General features: G+C 37.1%; 1 protein-coding gene across 2 annotated transcripts; it reads left to right on the forward strand.

The window, feature by feature from the left end:
- The first annotated feature begins 400 nt into the window (after positions 1–400).
- LOC117792049 (cation-independent mannose-6-phosphate receptor) lies at positions 401–25,688 on the forward strand. Of its 2 annotated transcripts, none has more exons than XM_034632004.1 (16): positions 401–916; positions 1,271–1,481; positions 1,564–1,718; positions 1,785–2,068; positions 2,133–2,280; positions 2,340–2,461; positions 2,545–2,657; positions 7,730–8,181; positions 8,911–9,024; positions 15,115–15,261; positions 15,348–15,527; positions 16,123–16,249; positions 18,098–18,165; positions 24,303–24,570; positions 24,643–24,773; positions 25,466–25,688. In XM_034632004.1, exons 1-16 carry the CDS (start codon positions 800–802, stop codon positions 25,544–25,546), a joined length of 2,718 nt encoding a protein of 905 aa, XP_034487895.1. In that variant the 5' UTR covers positions 401–799; the 3' UTR covers positions 25,547–25,688. The 2 variants fall into 2 exon arrangements, with proteins under 2 accessions (XP_034487895.1, XP_034487896.1); XM_034632005.1 differs by having other exon boundaries at positions 24,303–24,474.
- Positions 25,689–25,820: the final 132 nt, after the last annotated feature.

The following is a 25,820-nucleotide window of genomic DNA, read 5'->3' on the forward strand; positions in this document are numbered from 1 at the left end:
CTACTTTCCCCTCAATAAAGTTGGCAGCACTGCGCTCAACAAAAAAAAAAACTCTAAAAATTTAATAACTTCATGTAAATTTAAAATTTGAAATTCGATAAAATAAAGGTTAACATTTTAAAGAAGGTTTAAAGCTATACAACCCAAAGGGAAAGAAGTTAGAAGTTTAATTCTAAAAAGAAACAGAAAAAATTAAGAATATCCTAGCAAAAACTCTGTTAAAGTGTAAAATATTCAAGCTTCAAAATTAAGAAATATTAAAGAACAGGTAAATTTTTTCAATGTACTTTTTTTTCGGAAGTTTATTTCATTCTAGTTCAGAAAAACGAGCCAGATCGGAAATTTTTGCTGGGTGGCAGCACTGCTGAGTTGCTTCTTCTTCAATATACTGTTGCTGTTTTTGCATTTCCACAACGGCTCCGGTGCGACGGCCGCTAACAGAGTTTTTAATCAATTTCGCCAAGTTGTAGAAGAAGTACATGACAATAATAAGATATTCGTATGATTCATAACGTGCGCTATATTTGTGTTAATCGCTCGTTGCATTCAACCGCGCAAATGAGATAAGTGCAAACGGTCTTTGAAAAATCGAAACCACCAATAACTCTTGGCCGGGTCTAAATAAACAATAGTCGACAGCAATTAACGACCATAACTGATAAGGCTTTAACAAGCTGAAAGCTTTATGTGCCAACGGGTTAATCATTGCTAATAAGAAAGAACAATAAATAGCTTTGTTCAACATTTTATTTTAAATTTCAATTTAAACTATATATGCGGGAGTTGTGATAATTCAATAATGTGTAATGTACAGAAAATAGGGATTTGTGGCGCCACAACGACGGCGATGCTGGCCATTATTTTGCTTGCATTTATTATATGCAGCGTAAGCGCCGTGGATGACGCAAATCAGCTGGTAAGTGGTTGCCGGGAGGTGGGTTGGTTGGATGGGAGTTTTCTATTTGTTTGTTTGTTTTCGTTACCATATTTGTGCGCTGTCAAGTTAACAGCTGTACGAATTGGGTACTGCGCACTTGTTGCCATGTTAACACGTAAATAAAACAGCTATTGCTTTTGACCACCTAAATATGCATATACGTTATGTGTGTATGGGTGTGATTATAGCCTTTGTTGGCTCCACATACATATAAGTAATAATTCAGGCAGATTGCCAAGCAACTTAACAACACAGGTACACCTGTTAACACTTAACAGCGCTTTAACAGTGGCAGTTACTTTTCAAAGAGTTATATTTTTTTTTTTTTTACAGATACTCTCATCAAAAGATTGCACGCTAACGGAACCCGTTTATGGTCATAAGTTTGACTTTAACAACTTGCGGTCAGATTTGGCGCATGTGGTAGAAAGTGAATACAACGATATCTTTGAGTTTAATGTGTGTAGCAATCTGACACACACGTGCAACAACGAGAACAATGTGGCCGCCTGTCTCAAGAAGCAGGGCAAGGAATATGTGCTGGGTAAGCGAAATATGATTCCTTTGGCAATGACAATGACAGGCAGAATTCATTATATACATATTTTTTTTGTCTGCTTTCTTAGGTCGTCAGCAAGAGCTGCATTATCGCAATGGTAAAATGTATCTGAATTATACGAGTGGAGCCAAGTGTGAAAATGGAACCGGTAACTATCAGTTGATAGTGCGGCTAATCTGCGACTATACGATGGATGTCAGTCCACTACGTGTAACCCCTTATGTGCGTAAAATAATATATTTTTTTTTACTAGTTGAAATATTTAATTAATTGCCCAATATTTTACAGGCTGAAGATGCTTGCACTTTTTATGCTGAATATGAAACGCCGTCGGCCTGTCTTCCCATACCAGATGCCATGCAGTCCAATAGCTGCAGTGTGCGGTACACCAATACAGGCGACAGTTTCGATCTGTTGCCATTGAGCGAAAACAATTATAGAACTACAAATCGACAGGGCAGCTTCTTTATAATTAATGTCTGCAAACCTGTGCTTTATGGCGAGAGTGCAATGTGTCCACCCGGCAGCAGCATTTGTTTGTATGATCCAAAGACAACGGATCTTAAAAACCGGTGAGTTTCATTTGATTTATTAAACCAAGTGTATTACTATTAATATCTACTTTCATCTTGGCAGCTTTATCAACTTTGGCAACGTTCAGTCGCAGCCCACAATAAAGGATGGCCAACTGTTGCTGCGTCACGAATCCTCGACGCCATGTGCTGGAAATTCAAGCGCCAACTATACGAGCATTATTTACTTCTACTGCGACAAGAGTGTCAGGGTGTGTACTTACAAATAAGGGCAACAAGTGTTTGTACTACAAACAATTTGTTTTCACAGAATTCACATCCGGAGTTCATGGGGCCGGATCAAGACGGTTGCACCTATCGGTTCAGTTTCTCTACGCCGCTGGCGTGCAAGACAGTGAAGCCCTGCTCTGCAGTCACTTCGGGCCATGAGCTGTGAGTAGACTGACCCAAAGTTATTTTCATGTATTTCACACAGCATGTACATTGTACAATAATTCGCTTGTTTTTGCCAACAGGCTGGATCTGAGCCCACTCAGTGGCCATGGACCGCACAAATTGACCAAAGATGGCAAAACCTACACGGTGGGTGTGTGTGCAAGTGCCGGGACCCCCTGCCTGGCGAATGGTGGTAAGTCGGTCATTTGTTGTCTGAAATATTAATGACGATTTTAAGTGCAGAAACAGCAGTTGTCGACGTTGCACGTATGACAACCTCCAACTTGCCATGCTGCACGTCCATTTGGGCGTCCTGAAAAATTGTAATTAAAATTTAACATGCAAGCCAGAAATATTTAAGAGCGACAAAAGCAGAAAATTACCTTTCAGCTGCTGCGAAAAACTCTTTAAGCTGCCGAAGATTCCATTTAAAGCACTTTAAAAAATTCCAAATTAATAAAATTTAAATATTAAATCCAAATCTATCTGTAGATTTTAGGAAGCACCAGCAACCCTATCTGTTGTATAGTTTTAGGTTGTTAGGTTATCATAAAATTATAATTAATGCTTAGATGAGTTTGTTTAAAGAATTTTAAAAGTTCATTTATATGGTTAGTTGTCGATGTTGAAATAAAGGGGACGAGAGCTTATATAAACCACGTATTAAATTTAGTAATAACTCTCTCAGTTTAAATATAAACTGAAACATGTTTCCCTGCACATAAAATCGCTCATGTGTGTTTATTTGTACGCGTTAAAAGCAGGGAACGATGATTCACATTTGCGATGTGGTCATCATAAACATATTTACATAGTGTATGTGCATACCACATACATATATGCAGTAAACCTATACAAATGATGTGGAGGGCTCATGTGTCCCACACATTCTCTGCCAGTCTCCCTCTTCAATTTAAATTTTCTGTTGAAATTTAGAGCCGTGAGTGTGCAAAAAACGGAGCTCAACGAAGTGCGATTACGCTATTAACATTTATTCAATAATATTTAAAAGTTTCCACTATTGCTGATAAGTAGCTTAAGAAATTTTTATTGATATACAAACATACAAACATTTTTAATTAGTTTAAGATCTGAACCCAGAAAGTTCGCTAAAGCCACAGCTTTTATAAGTTCAAAAAAATATACAAATTTAAGATTGTTGCTGATAAGTTTCTTAGAAAATTTTTTAATACTTTAAAGGAACTAATATTTAGAAATTTCATATTGTTGCTGATAATTAGTTTGAGAAATGTTGTTGTTAACAATAAATTTTGAGATTATTTGATGATTTTTTTTTTTTATAAAATCTAATAAATTTAGAAAATACGTTATATATATACGAGTATGTAGGGTATTATTATAAGATAAATGTCGCGGCAGTTTCTCTTGCATTTGTTAATATTCCCAAATAATAAAAGCGCTCTGCAACTGCAGGCAACAACGGTAAATAGCAGCCATGTGAGCTGTTGGCATTGTAAACGTGCCTGGGCATATCCATGAAATATACAACGTCCCTTCACACACACAAATATACACACACACACACACACAGAGAGAATGTGTGTCTGCATTTCTAGTTGACTGCAGACGCATTTCCGTTGGCGCGTTTCTTTTTGGCTTGGTTTGAAGTTCGGCAGCTCACGGCACGTTAAAAACAACGAGAAAGAGTTAAAAGAGTTTCGGGCAGCGAAATCATGGCCACCGCTGGGCCTAAACAAATAAATAAACTCACTTGCTTTTGGCAACTGACATCGCTATTCGGGCCAGACACCGAACCAGAGCATGGCTGACAATATTTTTAGCGGTGAGGGGTAGGTGGGGGGATGGCTACTACACGAAAATTTCATTTGTTAAGCAAATAGCAGGACACGGTCACGCGAACAGAGCCGTGAACAACGCATGTGCATTTCTAATGCAACTCCATGCAACTAACTGGCGCCCAGCTGACACTGACAGACGCCATATTGGTGAATGTTCATTCTGTTTTTATTGTTTAACATATACCCTGTAGGCGGAAAATATAGACTGGGTCTTTAAAGTAATTTACCCCTTACTTAAAAAGGTTCAAGTAAAAAACACTGCATAAATTTTAATACATTTAGTGAATTTTAGTGCTTTATTATATGCAACGTTTAAGTTAAGTTGTTCTTTTCCGTGAGCTACACTGAAAACTCTCAACATTTTTAAAAGTTGTTTAATGTTAATTTTTTTTTGCTTATAAATTTTGCCAATGAAATGCAACTTTTACTTTAATTAGAACTCTTTCTAAGTGCAATCCCATTTCCCATGGTTCAAGAGAGTAACAAAAAGTCTAGCATATCCGTTCGGCTTTAGTATTATATACTTGCTTTTAGTCATTTGAAAATTCCATTGGAATCAGTTTGTTGTTTCTACAATTTCGCTGCTGTTGCATTGAATTCCGTATTTGATAGCAATGCAAGCTGGCCTGTGACTGCAAGTTATGGCCATGCCTGCTGGGCCTGGCTAACGGCAATAAAATGTTGTTAATTGCTTATGCCACACACGTTCCGCCGTCATTTTCTGAACGTGTAATTTGCATTTCGCCCTCGTCTGTGTATTTATAATGGTATATATAGAGCCATGGGAATTGTACTGTGTCTAGTTTTATTTAGAAATTAGAGCAGCATGATGGAAAACTATAACAAAACGCATGAACTTTATGGCTTAACCCTGCGTTGGCCAACGGTGCGTATGATGTACAATGTATATCTATATAGAAAAATGCTGAGAGGCATTTTAATATATAATCAAATAGCCTGGCAACGAGTAGCAAATGGCAAAAGCGCTGCCAAACAAATGCAGCTGGACATCAGCAACAACATGGGCAACCAGGACAACAACAATCAGGAGAACAACCAGAACAACAACTCGTTGAAATAGTTCAATGTGTGTGTTTATTTGCCAGCGGCATTTGGTACACTTCAATGTTTATAATTTTCAATTTCTGTTTTTTGTATCCCTTCAACTACCCAGATCTCCACCCTCTTCTCTCCTCATTTTATTTTCTGTTGAGCATTTCTGTTGTTGGTCTGTCGGGCAGATTCAATTTAGAGACACGCCCCATTCCTGACACTTTGCCAGCAGCTGTTTTGCGCCAGGATGCGCCAGGATGTGCCAGCCAAGCAGCAGCAGCTACTAAATCGTTTATATATTTGTTTTTTCCTCATCTTTTTGTTGTTAGTCTGCCTTTTTGTTGTTGCAGCGCTGGCCAACGATTTGAGCCCTTTTCTTGACTGTTTTCTTATTGAAATTCAATTTGCTTGAGTTTCGTTTTTGCTCGCCTCTATTTTTTTTTTTGCTCTGTCAATACATAAATATATACAATACGAGGTTGGACTGATAAGTCATTGGCCTAGCAAGTACAACGTTTTTAAACAAATTATAATTTTGTTACATAGTGAACTTCATCATCCGATTAGGTTTAAAATATATATTGATTTTAATTCTAATACGCTTGTCATATCTCATTATTTAAATGCTTAAATAATTTAAAGGACAGCCGGATAAATCGAATTGCTATTAATAGATATTATATTGAAAAGTAAGTTTATTTTCGTTCTTAATTCAAAATCAATAACTATTAGGCCCACCCTCGTATATTTTTTTATATATATTTACTTGTATATTTTGTTGTTCTTGCTTATCAACGCCACAAACTCAACTTGCTTATCCATTGTTATAGTTAACCCTTTCATGCAATTTAAACGATTTGAGCAATTTATTGTTTTTTCGCCCTGTGGCCACACATTGTACGGAGTAATGCCCCCGAGGCCCTGGATTCGAGATTGCATTGGAATTGAATTTGTGAGTGTTTTGTGGCACAGTTTTTCGGTGTGGCAACAGATCAATCTTCTTGGCTAATCTTGTCACGGAAATGATTTCAGTTCCCCCTTTCCCCATTCCCCATTACCAAAAGGTGGTCGGTCTCAGTCTTTCTCAATTGCATACTTCCGCAGGACATTCCCAGGACATACACACATTCTCTTATTTGCTTGCATATAAGTACTCGTATTGTCACATAGCTACAGAATTGTCATTTATCAATTTAGTTGACAGTCGATTTCTTAAAAAAAAAAAAGAAAAAACAGAAAATAAAACCTCACTTCAATTGACTTTTGTGTGTTCCATGTGGCTTCTGCCAATGGGGGGCAACCTGTGCGACCGAATCAAAAAGCCAATGTTGTACAACTTTGTATTGTTGTTGATGTTGTTGTTGTTGTCCGTTTCCTGTTGTGGCATGTGCAATAAAGTAAAAAAATTGGCAAATAGAAATGGAGCCGCAGGGAGGGAAAGAGTGAGTGGAATTACCATATTCTAGTCAAATCACAATCACAAACCTGTCCACTGACGAGCTCTTCAATCAAAATCAGGCAATGTGAATGGTGCTCTTGCCAAGGGAAATGGAATTTGGCTGCAGTTACTCCAAATGTTGAAGGAGCTGCATGGCAATGTTATCAACCTGAAAGCTGCTTAAATGTTTCCTTACGTATATCTAGCTATAAATATTAAATCTTCGATTTAAGTAAGAGTTGAGCACAGTGTTCTTTAAGTTAGGAAAGCTTGATTTTAGAGCAGTGATCAATCTAAATCATCATCAAGAGTTGTTTGGAATCTCTGCTCCACAAGTTGATTCTTGTCTTTAGTTAATAATAAATATGATTCTTAAATTTATGGTAACTAAAAATTATATAACTAATTAAACAATAGATTGCATTGGAAGATTTAAGACTACTTTATATATTTATATTAAATTGAAGCCAAATATTTATTAAAATTTCTTCATTAGCTTGTCTGTGAAAGACAGAAGTAGAAACAGTTAGTCAAGTAATTATTTTAACAATATAATATTTAATTAATTCTTTTATAGCTATGTCTTGAGATATAAATAAACCATGGGTAATTTTTATTTAATCAAAATTACTTTACTAACAGTATTCGATATGTGCAAGATCCACATGAGTCTGATACACACTGAATCTATTTGCATACGTTCTCAATTTGTCAAATGTCAACATCAGTTGGCCAAAGAGAAGCTAAAGAAAAAGCGCATGGAAAACGATGAAGCTTGGAAAACAAGAGCAACAATTAATTTCCATTTTGATCGGCTGATGGACGTTGTATTCACGGCTCCATTTGGCAGACGGGCAGTAAAAGGGGGCGTGGTTTGTCGTGTCATTTGTCGCCGAGTTTTTGTGAACATGGCTAACACTCACAGTGAACTTTTGAATGCTTGTGTACTTTCAGGCGCCTGCTATGATCAGAATGGCCAGAGCACCGAACTGGGCAACTTCAATTCACAATTGCGTTTCAATCAAAGCGACTCCCCGTATTTGCTGTACGAGGGTGGTGGCAAGTGCGATTCGAGTGACAGGCTTTGGTCCACAAAAATCGAGTTTGTTTGTGCGAACAATGCGACGAAGGACAATGGAGGAGCCAAGAGCAACGGAGCTACCACGGATGCTGTGCAAATAATTGAGGACTCCAATTGCCAGCTGTTAATTCAATATCAGACGCCTCATGCCTGCCGACAGCAGATTAGATGCAAGGGAAAGGTCTATGTGGATTCCTCCGATGGCAGCGGCAGTAACAGCGAAGAACTGGTTGACCTAACTCCACTCATTAACGCCAACGAGAACTATCAGGCCATTGTGGACCCAAAATCGAAAGCGGCCCAGCAGCTGCCCAAGGACACAAAGGTGAGTGCGCCGCGTTGTATGATGATTTCCCCAGGTGCTAATCCGAATTAGGGATGGGTATGCTTAAAATAATAGAGGTATTGGCATAGGGAAAAATATCACATAGAATATCATATTGAAAATTAAAGAATGTACGATAGATATTTATTAGTGAAATTTACAAAAACTATGTAAACAATCTTTTAAAATTTCATTACATCGCGCTAAACAAAAATAGAAGGTTTTTTTTTAACAAAAAGGCAAATGAAAAGAAACACAATATACTATTTTTTTTAGCAACACAAGAACAGAATCAATCATTTTATAAAATAACACATAGAATATCATATGCAAAGTATCATGAATCGCATTGGTCAGTTAAATTTCCAAATATAACATTATTAGGCTTATTCAGTAATTTTTCTAAGAAATATTGAAGGAGAAACAAAAGAAACCTTGAACAAACAAAAATAAATACCAAGACCATAAAACAAAAATTTTGTAACAATCTTTTTAAAATTTTACCATATTATGGCTAAATTGTAGGTAAAGTCTGCGCAAAATTTATTAATTTTGGCTTATCCAAAATGTAAAACTTTGACTTAAAAATTGATTTTTTTTAGTTTTATTAAAAATCAAAGCAGAATTATATCATTATTATTTTAATTTTAAACTTAAACATAATTTTTCTGTATTCCTGTGCCCATCCCTATTTCGTATCTAACTTGCTGCCCCTTTGTATCTTTGCAGTTCTTTTTGAATGTGTGCCGACCATTAGTGCCGAAATACCAATTAGGCTGCGCTGGCGGCTCAGGTGCCTGCATGGCCAAAATGTCGAGTGCCGGGGCGCCCGAGGAGGAGCATGTAAGTAGCAGACAAAGCGGCTTATAAGCTTAACTTTGTCGATTCAACGTATGTGCACTGGTTGAGTGTGTGTGTGTATAATATACCTCGTAATTGGCAGCAATTCACGTTCCGTTTTCCGCTCTCAGTTGAATATTTTTGGTTCTCATATATAAATAAGTTCATGGTAAATGCCTCAATTTGGGCTGTTAAGCCATTTGGCCAAATGCCCAAAAATTGTGGCGCCATTCATGCATTAAATATGCTGCAAATCCAATTGCTAAGCTCCACTCCAAACAGCCACTCTTTACTCAGTGACCATTGGGCAGTGAGTGACCAGTGGATTTGGTTACTTCATTAGGCCAACTCTCAACTCCCAATTCCAACACTTCCAGCTCTTCCGCCGTTGACAACTGAAGAGCCGCCTGAGTTCAGTGTCCAAAAGTTGCCTAATGCCACAAATTGTGAGAATGTCCAGTTTCCCCATTTTCCTCAACTTTATGCTGTGCGACTTTTCCCTCCCCTGCAGTTCGAGCTGTTGGCCCAGCGCTTAAATACTTAAGCCCACAAAAGTATGCAATGAAATTCGCTTGAAATGAGATTTCAGCTCATGCTACAAAATGGTCGAACACATTGTCGGGTTTTCGTTTGTTTTGTTTGCATCGAACGCGAATGTGAATGTGAATGCGATAATTGCAAACAAAATGCTTACGTTTTGTTATCTGCAAGCATTATTATAGTAGCCAAGTGACGCATATTAACCAATTTAGATAACTTGTATGTTTGTTTGATTTTTTCTTATTTTTCACTAAAAAAACATTCTACGCTTATTGCAAAAAAAGGAAATAATTCTTAAAAATATTAAAGTGTTGTTTTATACTAATTGTGACATAAGAAGGTGATTAACAATCAAAACTTAAAACTTATCGGTTTGAACTTATTTAATGTGCTTTCCACCGATAAATCGGATTTTTGTTTTTGCAATAGATAAAACGGTTTCCGGGTTGTCTCTCAAATTAAAGGCCGTAGGTCGGCTTTTGTGGCATTGAGCTGCTCTTATAGCAATTACTATGTGAATTATAATGCTATCGCAGAGCCTACGGCATGATGTGCGTGTCCTGTGCCAAAGGCGACTGCTATTCGTCCTCTTCGCTGCCCGCTGGGCCAACATAACTTTTATCACATGCCATGAGCAAAAACATTGTTCAAGTTGTTAAAAAAAAATAATCACGTACGCGTTGAAAATAGCGGAGCAATATGGTTGCGGGGGGAGAGAAAGGGAGGGAGGGAGGTAGGGAGGTAGCTGATATGCGTGCGAAATATTTGTGAACGTAACCAAACGTAACGTAACAGCACATAACGTAGGGAAGGGACAGGGTAACTAAAAGGGAACGGAAGGATATGGCAAAATGCGGCTATGGCGTTGACGATGGTGTAAAAATACATGAACACACACACACATAGGTGATATACATGTGCATATAACTGTAACTGGTGGCAGTCGTGCAAACTCGAGTGCGAGAGACCCTGTACTTCTTGGCTAAATAAAAAATGGAAAACCAAACTAATATAAGTATCACAAAATAATTTCAAACATGCAAGCTTCTGAAGCGGAATTCGAACCCACTCCTTTTTGACAAACTCAAAAGACCCTTTTCAATGCTTAAAAGCAGGGTCTACAAGCAGCTTTTAGCGACCAACAGGCATCAGAAGGGGAGAAGGAGGAGGACGAGAAACACCTCTACCCCGCTACTCCTACCCATTCCAACCCAACCCAATCCAATCCAATTCATGCCCCAGCTTGGAGTTGTATGCCGCATGGGGAGGTGTGTGCCCCATGCGACGTGATGTGCAGAACATTTCCGGCTTGCGGTAGGATGACAGAGAGGGAGCGGGGAGGACAATGACTGGGGGCAAAGTGCCGTCGGCTTTGTTTGCATGCCGCTGGTCTAGAAATATCGTAGCTATGGTTATATATATTTTTCTAAAATTTATATTGCTTTATTTGGACAGCGTGAAAGAGTGAGAGAGAAAGGCAGAGTCGTTGCCGGCTGCTGTTGACATTTGCGCCACGTTTTGCATTTTGAAAATGCTCCGTTTTCAGCGCATTTCGTGTGCGGAAACGGAAATGTGCTGCTAGCTGCTGACGCACACTTGAACGAGCGTGCAACTCCAATGGCAACACTCCCTCCTCCTCCCATCCTCCTCCATCCACACACACCTACACACACCCACTTATGGACACCCTTTTATGCATTGACAGTTGTCAAATGTCGAATGCCGTTTGGCTTTCTTCTGCTTTTGCTCTCGGCATTTTGCAAAGATATTCGTATTTTAATGTGCTGCCAGCTGCATATCCTCATCCTTATCCTTATCCTTAGCCTTGGTTATATCCTTGAGCTGCAACCAATTCATTGAACTGGCGTTTTTGACACTGCAACCCGATCGACACTCGCGTTTCGACAGCTCATTGTCATGCAGCGTCTATTTGCTGCAAATTTGGCTGTGGCATGTGCCTGGCATGTCAACTTGCAACCTGTTAATGGGCATCTCAGGAACTCCAAAAATTCGATAAGATTGCCTTAGCAAACAGTCAAGTTTGAACATATTTAACTTTCCACTTCAAAAAATTAGGCACTCTTCTTTGAGTTTTTACACATTTCTTAATGCAAATTCAATTGAAAATAGACATTTTTTTTTTGGAAATTTGTTATAGTTTTTTTTCATCAGAAAAGTATTTTGAACTTTGTGTCTTTATTTATTTATTTATTTGTGCACGACTAAAAGCAGTCGGCAAAGAAAAAATGACCAAGTATAAAAATTAAGTTAAGGATTACAAATACAAATAAAATTAAATATAAATTTTGAACTGTAAAGAAAAAAAAAAAATTAAAGTTAGATATACATATATATAAAATATAAATATATGAACTGACGAGTCTTATAAAAATTTATATTGAAAACAATTGGCGAAAAAGATCATATCTGAAGTGACTGTACAAAAAATTGATATTCTAGCCTTACAGAAAGAACTGTCAAATTTCGAATAATGGAGAAATGTGTGTGAAAATAGTACGGACTTATATTTTTTTTTTATATAAAATTAATTTTTATATTTTCTTCATTTTTTCACAATTTTTAATTCTCAATATATAAATTTGTGGGTAGTGTGTCAAAGAACAAATGTACATTTTTTACATTTTTTAAAAATTGCTTAAAATTAAAGACAAAACATAGTGGAAAGTTGCTGATATAACGCATTGTTATGTTATAATCGCCTTTTGTTATGTGGACATGGCTTATTCGGGAGCGTCTTTGTGGCTAGCCTTGAGGCTGGCCTGAGTGTCGCCACAGGACATTTGATGCTCACGCATGTCGCTCCTCTGCTGAGGTCCCAATCCAAATGCTGAGCTTGCACAAATCTTTATTGCTTTTCAACTAAAGCTTTTGCGCTTTGTTTTCATCTTAATAAAGATTCCTTTTGACCTGCTCAACTTGGTCAAGTGTTTGGGACTGTGAAAGGATATCGACTACATTTTGAATGAAGAGCACTCTCTTATCAGTCCTTATCATTCTGCTTGATTTGCAGTTGTAGCTGCTTTTTCTTTTCACATTTTCGCATTTGATTTGAGCGCAGGACTTTTAATTAGAGCAAAAATCCGAACATGACTTAAACTTTCATTTTACGAGTAGTTTCACTGTGTGCTGAGCTGAAACAACTTAGGAGATTGTTTTCTTTTATTTGTTGGCTTTTTTATTTTTTCAATAGAATTCTACTTTCGCTGTTCCTTACGTTTTTTTTTCACAACTTATTTATTTGTATCTGCAAACAATTAAGTTGCCTGCCTTCTGTTTGTTGCCGTTGCTTTGTTCAGTCAACGTTTCCTGTCCTTACAAAAAAAGTTTACAAAACTTGAAGGAACTTGCAGAATAGGCTAACGACGAGCAAACTCGACTGTGAGAGCCCTGTATTTATGCTGTGAAAATTAGTGATGAGAGTTCAAACTATGAATCGAAATGTAAAAATCGAAATGAAAAGATTGACATTCCGATTAAGATTTAATCGGTTAAGATAGCAACAAATAAATATAATGACAGTAATGGCTGTTTTAAGATTATAAGCAATCTAAACGCCCAAAAGTATGCAAAGAGTATCCTAAAGCCAGGATCTTAACTAACGCCTTTTCCGCTTGTTGTTTTCTGACAAGCCTAGTCGCCTTTTTTTCATTTAAAGCACTGGGTCTTAAAATAAAAGAAGAAGCTGGATGAAAGGCAACTAAAAAAAAAGAAGAAAAATATAAACAAGCGACCAGGAAACATACTATAGACAAACAACACTTGCTTGTGCTTGTACCAATGCGATAAGAAAGTTTTTCAATAAATTTTGGGAACAGCAAGTTACTCAAAAGTTGCCGTCTTCGGCTATAGCTACAGTTACCGTTAAGCTGATAAGCTGGCGCCAGTTTGTCCTTTCTCCCATTCGCTGTATATATATATGTATGGACTTCTTCCTAACTAAGTATATCCAATGCTAATGAGGATTGCCTGTTGAAGGACATTCAATGCTTGAGCTTGTTTGCTGATGCCGCATTAGTTCAGATTTTGAGTTTTCAATGGATTTCCGGTGGAAAGTGGGGGGGAAAGAAACTGCCAGCTAGCGAAATGGTTAGCAATAAATAATAGAGCAAACTGCTTAAACCTTGCCTGAGCTGCATACGAAATGAGATGGCGCCGTCTGCCGCCAGTGGCTAATACGTTTAAGATGAGACGACAACATGTGCAACGTTTGCCATCGCCATTGCCATCGATGTCGCCTGACCCCGGCATAAATCTTGTGCCACTCGAGCGCCATTGCATTTGCTCCACGTTGGACATTAAGCGCACGTCTCCAGTTGAATGGCCGACTGGACAGCTGGCCAACTGGCCAACTGGCGAACTGGCCAACTGGCGAACTGGCCAAATAGCTGCCTGACTGACTGTTTGTCTGCTGCTTTTTCTACTTCATCTGAAACTGACAGTGTTTAAGCTGGTTGCTATGGATGCCAACAACAAGCTGCAGGAGAAAGGACAAACAGGAAGAGAGGAACAGTAGCAATGGTAACTGGAGCATCTGCAGTAAGAGGAGCATCGAAATCAGAAGCATCATTGCAAGAAGGAGCAGCAGGGGATGCCACAAGAGGAGCGGACTCTGTGTCAGATGAATGCGACGCGTGCAGTTTCAAGTTGTGAATGTTGCCACAGCGCCTGTTGCAATTGAAGCGTCATTGAACAGGCGACAAAAAGGTCGATCAATGAGCAATTTGCACAGCTAATGCCTCGCTAAGGACAACGAATCCTTTTTTGCCTGTGACTCTCAGAAACACTGCAAGTGTTGTGATTGCTAAACAAGCGTTTGAACTGCTGTAAAAGTCGTTAAATGTCTAGAAAACTTTTCAAGGGGTATAGTTCCCTCAGCTCTCTATATTTTTGGTATTTTATATACAATAAACAATAAATATATGGAGAACTGATAAAACTAATTACTTTTCTAGCACACTTTTAATGGTTGCACATTATTTCATGTTAAAATTTAGGTGTTCACTATAGCCAGACACAACTGTAGTAGTTATTCTGCTTTAAACAAGCGTTGCAGTTGCTGTGTTCCATTTATGTCGGCTGACTATCGAAATCTTTGAAATGCCATCCATTTGGCGCAATTGTCGCTTGTGTCTGCATTGACTGTTCAGGGTTAAAGTGGTCTAGAGGGGTCATGGGGTTAAACGCTGCCAGGGGCCATAGCATTTGTCCATATATTCGAATGGCGCTTATCGTTTCAGCGTCCCATCGTTCTCGACATTCCCATCGATATGTTGGGCCACTCGAACGCATGTCCTGTTCGTGTTTCTAGCCACAACAACAACAACAACAACAACAAGAAACAACGTCAACTGCAGACAGAAACTTGGCCATGATAGAGATTTCGAGTTATTTGCGGCAATCTCAGTCATAAAGCTGGACACGTGTTTGGTCACTCACAGAACAAGTCACAGACATGCTTCACATGCTCCTTCTTTTTTCCATCCTTTCTCACATCCTTTCACAATTTAAGTCTTTCAATCTTTTTCATTTCAGAGCCTTGGCTTTCCATTGATTCAGCTGATGCCCATCAACCGCACAGCCGCTGAACTGATTTACTTGAAGGGGGATCCCTGTCCCACCGATAAATCCATGAATCTGTCCACGAAGATTCACTTCAGTTGCAATATGCGTGCAGGACGTGTAAGTACAGAGAGGGAAGGGAATGGAAAGGGGGGTACTCATCTGCCATAACGCTTGTTGAATCTTGCATTATTCCACTTTTGTAGGGTCAACCTGTGCTGAGTTCCATTGACGACTGCAACTACCACTTCGACTGGGACACGAGCGTCATTTGCCCGCCACATGAATGCACCTTCAGTGAGGATACTTGCGAGATTGTCCAGGATGAGGCTGGCATGCGGTTTAACTTTAAGAACGCCTCCTTTGCCACTGATGGCAAAATTGAGGTGAGCTTGACAACTTTTATACTCAATTATTTACGTATTACGTATTTTAAATTGCACTAAAAATGAGGGTAACTTAATTATATGAGAAAAATTTTGTTAAATAGAAAGTACAACCAATTATTACTAATTATTAAAAACATTTTTTATTCCTGTCCCATATATAAAACCTCAGTTTGAACAATAACTGTCTTCGATTCCCTTTCTAAACATACAAATATGCTTAAAAATCCATCATTTTTTATTGTTTATTCTTCAACTGTGTTTTTAGGTTCATTAGTTATGAATGAAGTTCTTAGCAATAAAAATACGGAATAAATATATTTTATATATTATACTTAATACTAAAAGAAAATTTATTAATTTAAAAAAATGTAAAAGTTTTGTCGATTAAATTTATTTGACTAGTATTTAAAGTTTACAGATGCATTTGCCTTCTTAAATTCTTAAATTTAGCATACATTTTTTAATCATAAATGTGAAAAATTGAGACAGCTTTTTATCGTTAAATTTTAGTGCAAAAATCGAATTTGTTGGCGCAGTTTTAGAGTAAGATTAATTTTGAGTGCAGATAATTATGTTTTATCTCCTTTCATAGATCGAGTACAAGAAGCAGAAGTTGTTGCTCAACGTTTGTGGAGCGCATCGCAGGGCTATGACGGATTATTCGCAGGATCTGGTGAATCTGTTCTTCACACACGACTTGCCCGGATGCGGCAAAGAGGGTGAGTTCCGGCGCCAAACTTAATAGACTAATTCGATTTTCAAATTCGTTCACTCTTCAACTAAGTTACTTAAGAAGTTGTTGCTTGACGCTTGTCGGTTCCGTTTCCATTTCCGTCTCCGCAACCGATTCCGCTTCCGCTTCCGCTTGCACTTCCGCTGGTGCAACACGCGCATTTCCGGCCGCCATTTTTTTTGACCATTTTCTTTTTGGTGATACTTTGGCTTTTTGAGCTGCTCTCGGAAATTGACAAAATCGCATTAGACTTGGCGCACAGCCCAATGCACTTCCTTTTCGCTTATCTGTCAGACCTTCCACCAAATCACTCCAGCTCACACCTCTCCATAACGCTCCCCCTCCAATACTTACCAAAGTAAACCTCTTGACACTGTTTTAATACCCTATGTCGAAGATATATTAAGTGTTTCGGATTGACTGTATGAAAAATTACATGTCAGATTTGGTAAGAGATTGAAGTACCAAGTTTGAAAGCTACCAAAATCGTAAATTAGTTAAATAACTGTTTTGACAAATTAAAAAACTTGCATATTTGATTTTATTATGTATTTGTTTCTGTTTTTGTGATTGCCGCAGGGTATCTAACACTGCGGTACTCTCTACCAAATTTGTATTCCTCTTTTTGTTGCCTGCTTTTGGGCGCCAGTGCAGCGACTGCGACATTTTTCGCGCTGCGCTTGTCGCCATTTTCTCGTTTTTTCTCCTCTTTTATCTACGTTTCCTCCATGTTTTTTTTTTGCTCTTATCTAAAAGCCCTTTTGTGTCGGCTCGCCGACTAAAACGCAAAATACTTGAAATTATCAAAGTAGACGGTGACAAAAAAACTGCAAAAAAAATGTTGAAAATAATAAATAAAATTGTCGACGAGATAATGCGGTAAAATAATCTTGGTGCAAATTTGAGGCGCTGTTTTTTTGGTCACAGTTCTTACATTTTTTATGCAACGTCGGCTGCTGTTGCTGCTGCATTCGAGCCATGAATATTTAAAGGGCCACACAAAAAAAAAAAAAAAATACACAACATTTGAGTTCAGGCTTTTATCGGATGGCAATGAATTTTATTGGCAGTTAAAAAAAAGTTTGCTATCAAATGGAACTTTTTGTTTAGGCTCGCATGTTATCTGGCCAATAAATGTGACAATTTAATTATGACAAAATACACTCTTTTGACACATACAATGTGAGAGCATTATCAAACTCGGTTTTGGGCTATTTTAGGTCTACTGTGTGTGGTTGACAATCTGTAAGCGATCAGACAATTCTAATGTGCTTGCTGACATGTGAAATGCAAAGTGGATAAGTCTGGGAGATGGTTGAGCCCATAACCCAAAGTCCTGTTGTTGAAATACAACACACACACACACTCACATATGTATATATATAGTTATCATGCTGCGCATTTGAACGACAAGAGCAGAGAAACAGCAGGCACAAAAGGCTAAAAAGTCCCCTTTTTTCCTCCCATTCCCTTGGCATTTATATCATGCGGCTTTTGTTGTCGTCTCCAGTGATAATTATTTTTAGCTTTTATGTAATAACTTTGCAGCATAGCCCCATTTCAGTCACCCGTTGTTTTTGTGCTCTAGACGAGCTATGATAAGGATTCATTTAAGCATTGTTTTAGTTGTTGCTGTTGCTGGGCTTGTTTCTCGGTCAATTAAAATAAAATGCCTCTTTGCTTTAGTAGAGCTTCTCTCTTTTGATATCATCAGTTTTTATTGGGGTCAAGTTTATATTGTATGTGAGTCTGTGGTTTCATCTCTGCTAATTAAACCTTTCATTTTTGGTCTATTGCTAACCACAGAATCTTTTCTATTTACTTACATTTGCAGGAAAAATGAATGTACAGATGCGTTTGATTTGCAGCAACAAAAACGAGAACTCCACCACCATTACAGAGGTAAGTCAAAAGATGGCACAAGTGTGCTAACAAAATAAATATAATCACTTGAAAGCTCTCAGGCTATTTGGTTTTTCAAACGTTCTAATTACTTGCATATATTAATACCTCAAGCGAATTCCGAATATTATTGTAGGAATTGCAAAACAAATACAAAAACACTAAGAATAAAAATAAAGAAAAACAAAATAAGATTACAAAAAAGGAAACCAAAAGAACGATTCTCAAATAAGAAAAGCATTCAATGTACAAAAACTATGATTGAAATTTAAAAATTGTTCTTTGTTAATATTTGGGATAGCATGATTAATTTTTTGCGAAACATTTAATAAAATACTGCTGCAGATTTAAAAAATTTGTGCATTTCCAATTTTCATCTTAATTATTTTTGTTTCCTCTTTTTGGATTCCAACTTTTTTTTTCCATCAGTAATATTCTAAAAAATTTTGTATTGAATTAAATAATTATAATATATTATAATATAGAATGAATAGGATTTTATCATAATTTTATGTACTTAAAGTAATGGAGAAAGTGAAGCAATAGAACCTTCAGATTCTTCAGCTAATTAATAGTGCTTTAGTTTTAAAGTATATGACCCAAAATCATTCATTTAAAATCATTTTCATTCTTTTAACGGAAACGGAAACAGCATTTTTTTCTTTCAATATATTATTTCTCCCAAGGTATTAGAGGTCTATAAGAGGCTTTTTAGGTACTTATGTCCCAGAGCCTCAAAAATTCTGCTTCCGGGATGCCGTAAAGAGAATTCCAAATTATATTCACTAAGCTTGCTTAAGGTTATTTATTTATTTATTTATTCTCAATTTGACGTGTGTTAAATTTTAAAAAATTATCAAAGGTCTCAGAATTTAGTATAAAAATATATTTATAAAACTAAAAATAGTAAAAATTGCATTTCGTTATCAAAGACATAAATAACTTGCTTTGCCAAAAATGTTTTTTAGATGTCAAGACAATGTATTGAATAAGGGTCGAGTAAGGGTCGGTTTGGGGTCGGTTTGGGGTCGTGTAAGGATAGTTGCAAATAAACGATAGCATACTTTTGTGCGCTCAGGGAAAAGCGCATTAAATTGACACACTTAGGAGACTGGAAGACGCAGTAAGGCGACAAGCCTGAAGTGGATTTAACATACATTTTGTTTTTTTTATCATGTGTGTGCAACCTAAGGAGTTTCTTTTGTAAAGTCTAACAAGGTTAGTGGAAAGAGGAGGAGTGGGGTCTGTTTCAAAGTGAAAATGTGTAAGAAATATGCAGAAAAAGGCCGCAGAGCGTGGCAACTGGGCACAAAACAATGTGGCAGGTGTCCTTTGTTATGCTTACCACTTGGCAAATCCGCTTTGCCAGCCATTTGTATTTGTTGTTGTTATTGTTGTTGTGTTGCGACTGCTTTTCTGCCTTTCAGCAAAAATGTTGCCTACCAACCTGTGCGGCTTTTGGTTTCTGCCATCCCATTTCTTGCACTCCTCTTACTCTGCATCTTCTTTTGTTGTATGCCTTCGTGGTGTCTGTTGCTTTTACATAGTTGTAGTCCTTGTTTTTAGCCGGCGGGCTTGCTATTGTTTTGGCGAAGCCTTTGTTGTCTTAACAATCGCTGCTAAAAATGCACGTGCCTGACTTGTTACAGCGAAAACATGTTGTTGTCCCTTCTTTGGGTCTTGGCCTTTGCTCCTGTGCTTCTGTTTGTGCCTTAGATCACAGATAACCCAACGCTTTTTAGCGCTTCTTCTTCTCTCAGCTGTCGCTTCCCATTTTTTTTTTTTGTCTTATAATTTATTTATGTTGCCCTTTTTTTTCTTCATCATCAGCAGCTGCTTTGCTTTTGTTTCTGCTTGCTTCAGCCACTTGCATTTCAATGCAGTGTCTCTGCTCTGATTATAATTCTAATTACAACAATATTAATCAGCAGTTTGTTAACTCTCTTTGCTTATAAACTTTCTCTTGCAACTTCTAATTAGATTTGCTGAATCAATAATGACAAAAAAAAAAGTATTGAAGGTGCATTTTGTTGCATCTGTTTGCAGATATTAATTCAATTATAGAATTTCATGTAGCTTCGCGCAAAACCAATCTTTTAATTGATTTTGCTTTGTGTTTGCATTATGCAACAATGCATCTACATACATATACATACATATAGATGATGGGCAACCGCATGTTCCAGCAAAATTGTCAATTTGCAGCACGTTGTAATTAGTGGTTTGTTCGACGCATGCAACTTTATTAGCCTGGTCCGAAGCATGCCAAAAATGTAGCAATTAGTGCCTGAGGTTTAACAAAACACACCTATATCCACATTCACATTCACAGAGCTGCACACCAGCACCAACACCCATATAAATACACACACACACATATACAAACACATAACCATCGTAGTCCATTACGCACAAATTGCCAAAGGAGACGCCATCGGCAATTGAAAATATTTGCCTGTCCATTTCGTAGGTAGGCTCTCAGTTGTTTTTATATCCTGTACTCAGCCAATGCCTTTAATGGGATATAAAAGATTTGTGACCTGGTATGCAACAGTTATTGTAGTTTCTTTTGTGTTTTTGTAAATCTTTAAATAAAATTATTTTGTATTATATTAAATACAATTTTTTTAATATTCTTAAAATTTCCATATAGAATACAATGTACATCTTAAAGAAAATTTAAGATAGACTTCAATAATAAACATAGAACTGAGGCAGAGAAAACGCATTTATAATTTTTATTTAGCGCATAATAAAGCTAATAGACAAAAAAATTTAACTAAAAAAATATTGAAATGCTCGAAAAATGTCCAAACCTTAAAATACAAGCATATAAATTGTACAATTAAAATCACCAGTTGAATAAATACAAAATACTGCAGTTTTGTCGTAGTAGTTTTGAAGCTTCATGAATTTTAGTATATGTTTAAATATTGGTCCAACATGTCGGAAGCTTATAACTTCTCAAATTTTATTGTGACAAAATTTTAAGTAATCAAGGAAATTTTTCATTGCAATTGGAATTTGGTTTTTTATTTAAGAAACGTTTTAAATTATATAGATTTATTTATTGTGTATAGCAATGTGTTTCAGTTAAGAGTTTGCAGGATATCTGCCAGTCGATTGTTATTAAATAAATCATTCGTAATTGTAGTTTTTCTGTAGCCCTTGTTATTGTTGTTGTTGGCGCCCTGTTTGTGCTGGTTAAACAGAAAGGCGAATGCGATGACGATGACGATGATGATGGCGACGTTCTACACTCAGTTTAGTTGTATTTGCTAGTAGTTAGTAGAGCTTGTTGCAATACTCGCACTCGCATGTGGCACAAACCAATTGACCCAAATTTAAACCAGCTCACAAATAGCTGCAAGCTGCTTTCAACCAGAGAACGTTGTCGCATAGGGTTTTGCGAGCCAGGTTAGGGAATGGAAATCGGTAGGGAAATGGGAAAGGGAATGGTAATAGAATGGGGCAGGATGGGGATTTTGGGGCAACTGGACACACACACGCATGAGCTGGCACCACAGTTACAACCAGCTACCAGATGTTGCAGTTGTGCAGTGTTTGTCTGATTGCCGTTAATTGCATTCCATTGCATTACACACTTCATGTAGGTGTTATTAATTTAATTTCTTCTTTGTCAGGCATACGTAATGTCATTTGGGTTCACAGGGGTCTTTGCTGTCTCTCTGTCTCTGTCTCTGTCTATTTGCTATTTGATATACATTTCATGCTCAATTAACTAGTATATGCAACAAGTTGCAAGCTATACACGTTGGCTGCCAATCGAGGCGTGTTGAGTTGAACAATTATAAAATATACGTTGTGTACATGTTAGATGTAGTGAATGCCAATTCAGATAAGCTACAAAGTACATTTGAAAAGTCTGTTTAGATTAGCTGAAACATGAAATTAATTAAGCTGATATTTAACCATTTAATCGAAAGCATTTATTACTTGGAAAGAAACATTCAAGTAATTGATTTAAATTAAAAATTACATCTATGATTCTGTTACCCGACGCTGGTTGCGACTGGTCCAATTTCTTAAATAATAAGAAGGTGTTAAGCAATGTCTAAATTCTAATGAGAAAACAAAAAATTTTAATATTTTCTCATAAAATATGAAAATATATTTTTATGGATATTACATTTTTATTTTATTATTCTTGACTATGGTTCCTAGGACAAATTAAAAATAAATCAAAAATAATTTTCATTTAACTTAATTAACTAACTTAAAACCAGGGAATAACACTGGAACCGATTCTGGAACCATTAACCGAAACTAACCGTTTCATTTTTAGTACCTGCTCTGAGACCGTAACCGAGACCTTTCATTTTTTTGTAAAAAATCATGCCAAATTGAACACAGATTTGGACTTGTAAAGTGGCTAAGTCCACAGTCTGATCAACTTTAAACTGTCATAACTTCATCAAAACTAAACCGATTTTCAAGCGGAATGTCATTTTGATCATGATTTGGCCTCTTAATTTATTCTGCATTTAAATTTTGTTTATTTAGAAAATTTAATTATTTTTGACCAAGTTTCGATATCGATGGTAAGGGTCCCCCCTTTGAAATTTTGAAAATTCAAAATTTTAAATCTCAAGTTTTCACTTTTGATCAACTCCCTATATCGTAATTAGTATAAAACATCACTTTAAACTTGATTCTGAGACCTTTCATTTTTTTGTAAAAAATCATGCCAAATTGAACAAAAATTTGGACTTGTAAAGTGGCTAAATCCGCAGTCTGACCAACTTCAAACTGTCATAACATGGTCAAATTTGAACCGATTTTCAAGCGGAGTGTAATTTTGGTCATGGTTTTGCCTCTTAATTCATTCTGCATTCAAATACTTGACAAATCGTTAAAAAAATATTTTTTTGCCCTAGGTCTGTTCATTTAGATGTCATATTTATTATAAAACAACATCTTAAAATTTTAAAATGTTTCACAATTGATTTTTTGTACCGATAAAGGAACCGAAAGAAAAAAACTGAAATAGAATCTTTTACCGAAATAGTTATTTCGGGACGAACCGGAACCGAAATATGTGAATTTTTATTGTGTCAAAATACTTAGTTAGAAGCTTTATATGAGTTTCAATTTGCTTTTTGCTGTAGATTTCGTCACCAGCGTCAAGTTGGACAAATTGTTTAGAACACATTCTAATCTAGATACAAACTTTTAATAGTTAACTTAATTATACCATGTATTTATATCTATATCTGTAGCTGTTTGCTTTCGTCACCAGCGTGAACTGTGCAAATTGCTTTGACCACACATGGAATACACAGCGTCTAGGGTCTGAACTTCTAAACAATTCGGTGATAAACAACAGGCAACAAACACACAAATGCACAGGCGACAGTTGTGTAGTTTTGTAGTTGTGTAGTTTTGTTTTGTTTTTTCTTTTATTTTTTTTGGACAGCTGTTGGTAGCATTTGGTAACAAAGGGAAAATGTAGTTGCCTGAAAAGCGGCAGCGACGCTGTCGGAAAATTAGCGATTCAATGAAATGGGATTTTAAATGGCTGCAAACTTTTTAATGCGTCTACCGCCTGTCCTGTGTGTCTGCCAGTGTCCTCGCAGTCCACGGTGTCCTCGACATGTTTTAGTTTGTGTCTGGGGCGGCGCCACGGCCGGGTGCACGACCCGGGACGTCGACAAAGTTGGCCAACGCGAGTTTTTGCCACTTGCAGTTGCCAGTTGCAGCCGCGGCAAAAGTTTTTAAATTATGCGCACATTTGCAGCGCCTCGTTTCTCTTTTCTCTCTCTCGCTCTGCCTCACACTCTTTCTCTTCGTGTTTTTGTTGAATCCGACGGAAATGGTCTTTGGCCGAAAGTGTTACACGCAGCGTGCAGCCGGACGGAAGGCGTGCAATGGCCCTAGAGGGGGTATGAGTTGCAAGTTGCAAGTTGCTAGTTGCTAGTTGCAAGCAGTTGTTGCACCACAGTTTGCTGCCCTTCTGTAAATGCCGTTGGGCACAGCACACAGCACGAGATACTGGAATTTACTTGGAAATTTATTTATTTTTCCAATATCAATTTATTTATTTATTTTCTTTTGCACTTAATGAAGAAACTTTCTAATTACTAAATTGTGGTTCTGTTCTTCTCTTTGTTTTGTAGGACACGCAGTGCAGTTTGCTTTATGTGCAACGCACGCCGAGCATCTGCCAGTTTCTGGGCCTTAGTGTGCCCCAAGACGAGGGAAGCGGCAGCACCACTTCTACCCCCAGTCCAGCAACGACAACTAGCACCAGCAGCACCACGACTAGCACCACCAGCATAACGCCAACGGGTAAGCCAACAGAAGCCGGCACAACTGCAGCAACTGCCGCATCTCTACCAGCTTCAATACCGGCAGCTGTTCCCAGCCCAACGGCCTCCGTGGGCAGTAAGTCCAGCTAGCCAAAGTGACCAAATGTCCTCTTTTAACTATCATCTTTCATTTGTCGTCACTTTACAGCCATCATGGGGATTATACTGTCGGTGACATTCTTTGTGGCATGCTTGGGAATGTTTGCCTTCTCGCCCTCTCGAAGACAACGCGTGCGTCGCTTCTTCAGACGCAGCAACTCGGCGGTGCGCTATTCCAGGGTAATTCGTTAATTTCCTTGCAATGCAAAGGCTGCAAATCTTAAAATTTGACTTGAATATTGCTTTATTTTACAATTGATTTATGCATACAAAATTATTTTGCCAAAAATATCCCAACTTTTTGAAAATACTCAGCTAATTGCTTATGATTTTATGATAATTATAATTTTTTTTTTTTAGTTTTGCTAAAATAAAATCATATTTGCATATGTACATATATTCAATAATGTACATTTAATATATTAAATTCATGCATTTTATATTTACATACATACATCTTACATATTTTTTAGATTTTCTAAGCTTATTTAAAAATGTTGTAAACAAATTTCTAATCTTTCTATAAACATTGTAAATATTTACATATGCATGAATGTAAATTTAATATATATATTTTTATGTACTTTTTTATTTACATATGTACACTCAATCATAAATGATTGTTTAGGACTATGATTTTAATCTTATACTGAAAATGAAGCTGAAATAAATGTATATATTGTAAATATGTACATATGCATGAATGTACATTTAACATACTTGAATTTACGTTTTGTTTATTTACATAATTACATATGTACTTATTCCGATCACAGAGCTTCTGTAAAGTTCGGTTTAATCCCCGTTTTCAGCCTTTCTGTTCACAAAATGTTATAAATCCCATTTTACTAATCAAACATTGGACTTTGCAGGTGCAGTCGAACGAGGAGGCCAATTTACTATTAGAGCCGAATGGCGAGTTTACAGAGAGCGATGATGATATGCTGCTCTAGAAGAAGGGATCTGAAGATATTCTCGATCCAGGGCCGAGGCCGGCAGTGGTGCGTACTGATTGCTATTCAAAAGTTAACCAAGAGACGTTAAGGAAACTACAAAAAGACATGATAAATCCAAAAGTTTAGAACGTTCGACACCAAAGACAAAAAAAAAACGCAACTGATTGTGAGCTATAAACCTAATAAGTAGTAGAAAAGTATTGAAAATGTTTTGAGGGAAATAATAATTATATTATATTACTTACTTATGTACAATACGTCTAAGCGACAA

This window comes from Drosophila innubila, assembly GCF_004354385.1.
Source record: "Drosophila innubila isolate TH190305 chromosome 3R unlocalized genomic scaffold, UK_Dinn_1.0 2_E_3R, whole genome shotgun sequence".
NCBI lineage: Eukaryota > Metazoa > Arthropoda > Insecta > Diptera > Drosophilidae > Drosophila > Drosophila innubila.

Excerpts from the sequence above, each read along its gene's own strand:
- LOC117792049 (XM_034632004.1), top strand. The coding sequence starts at position 800 with ATGTGTAATGTACAGAAAATAGGGATTTGTGGCGCCACAACGACGGCG. Across the intron at positions 917-1,270 it reads TGGATGACGCAAATCAGCTG|ATACTCTCATCAAAAGATTG; the intron begins GTAAGTGGTTGC and ends TTTTTTTTACAG. Across the intron at positions 2,069-2,132 it reads ACAACGGATCTTAAAAACCG|CTTTATCAACTTTGGCAACG; the intron begins GTGAGTTTCATT and ends TCATCTTGGCAG.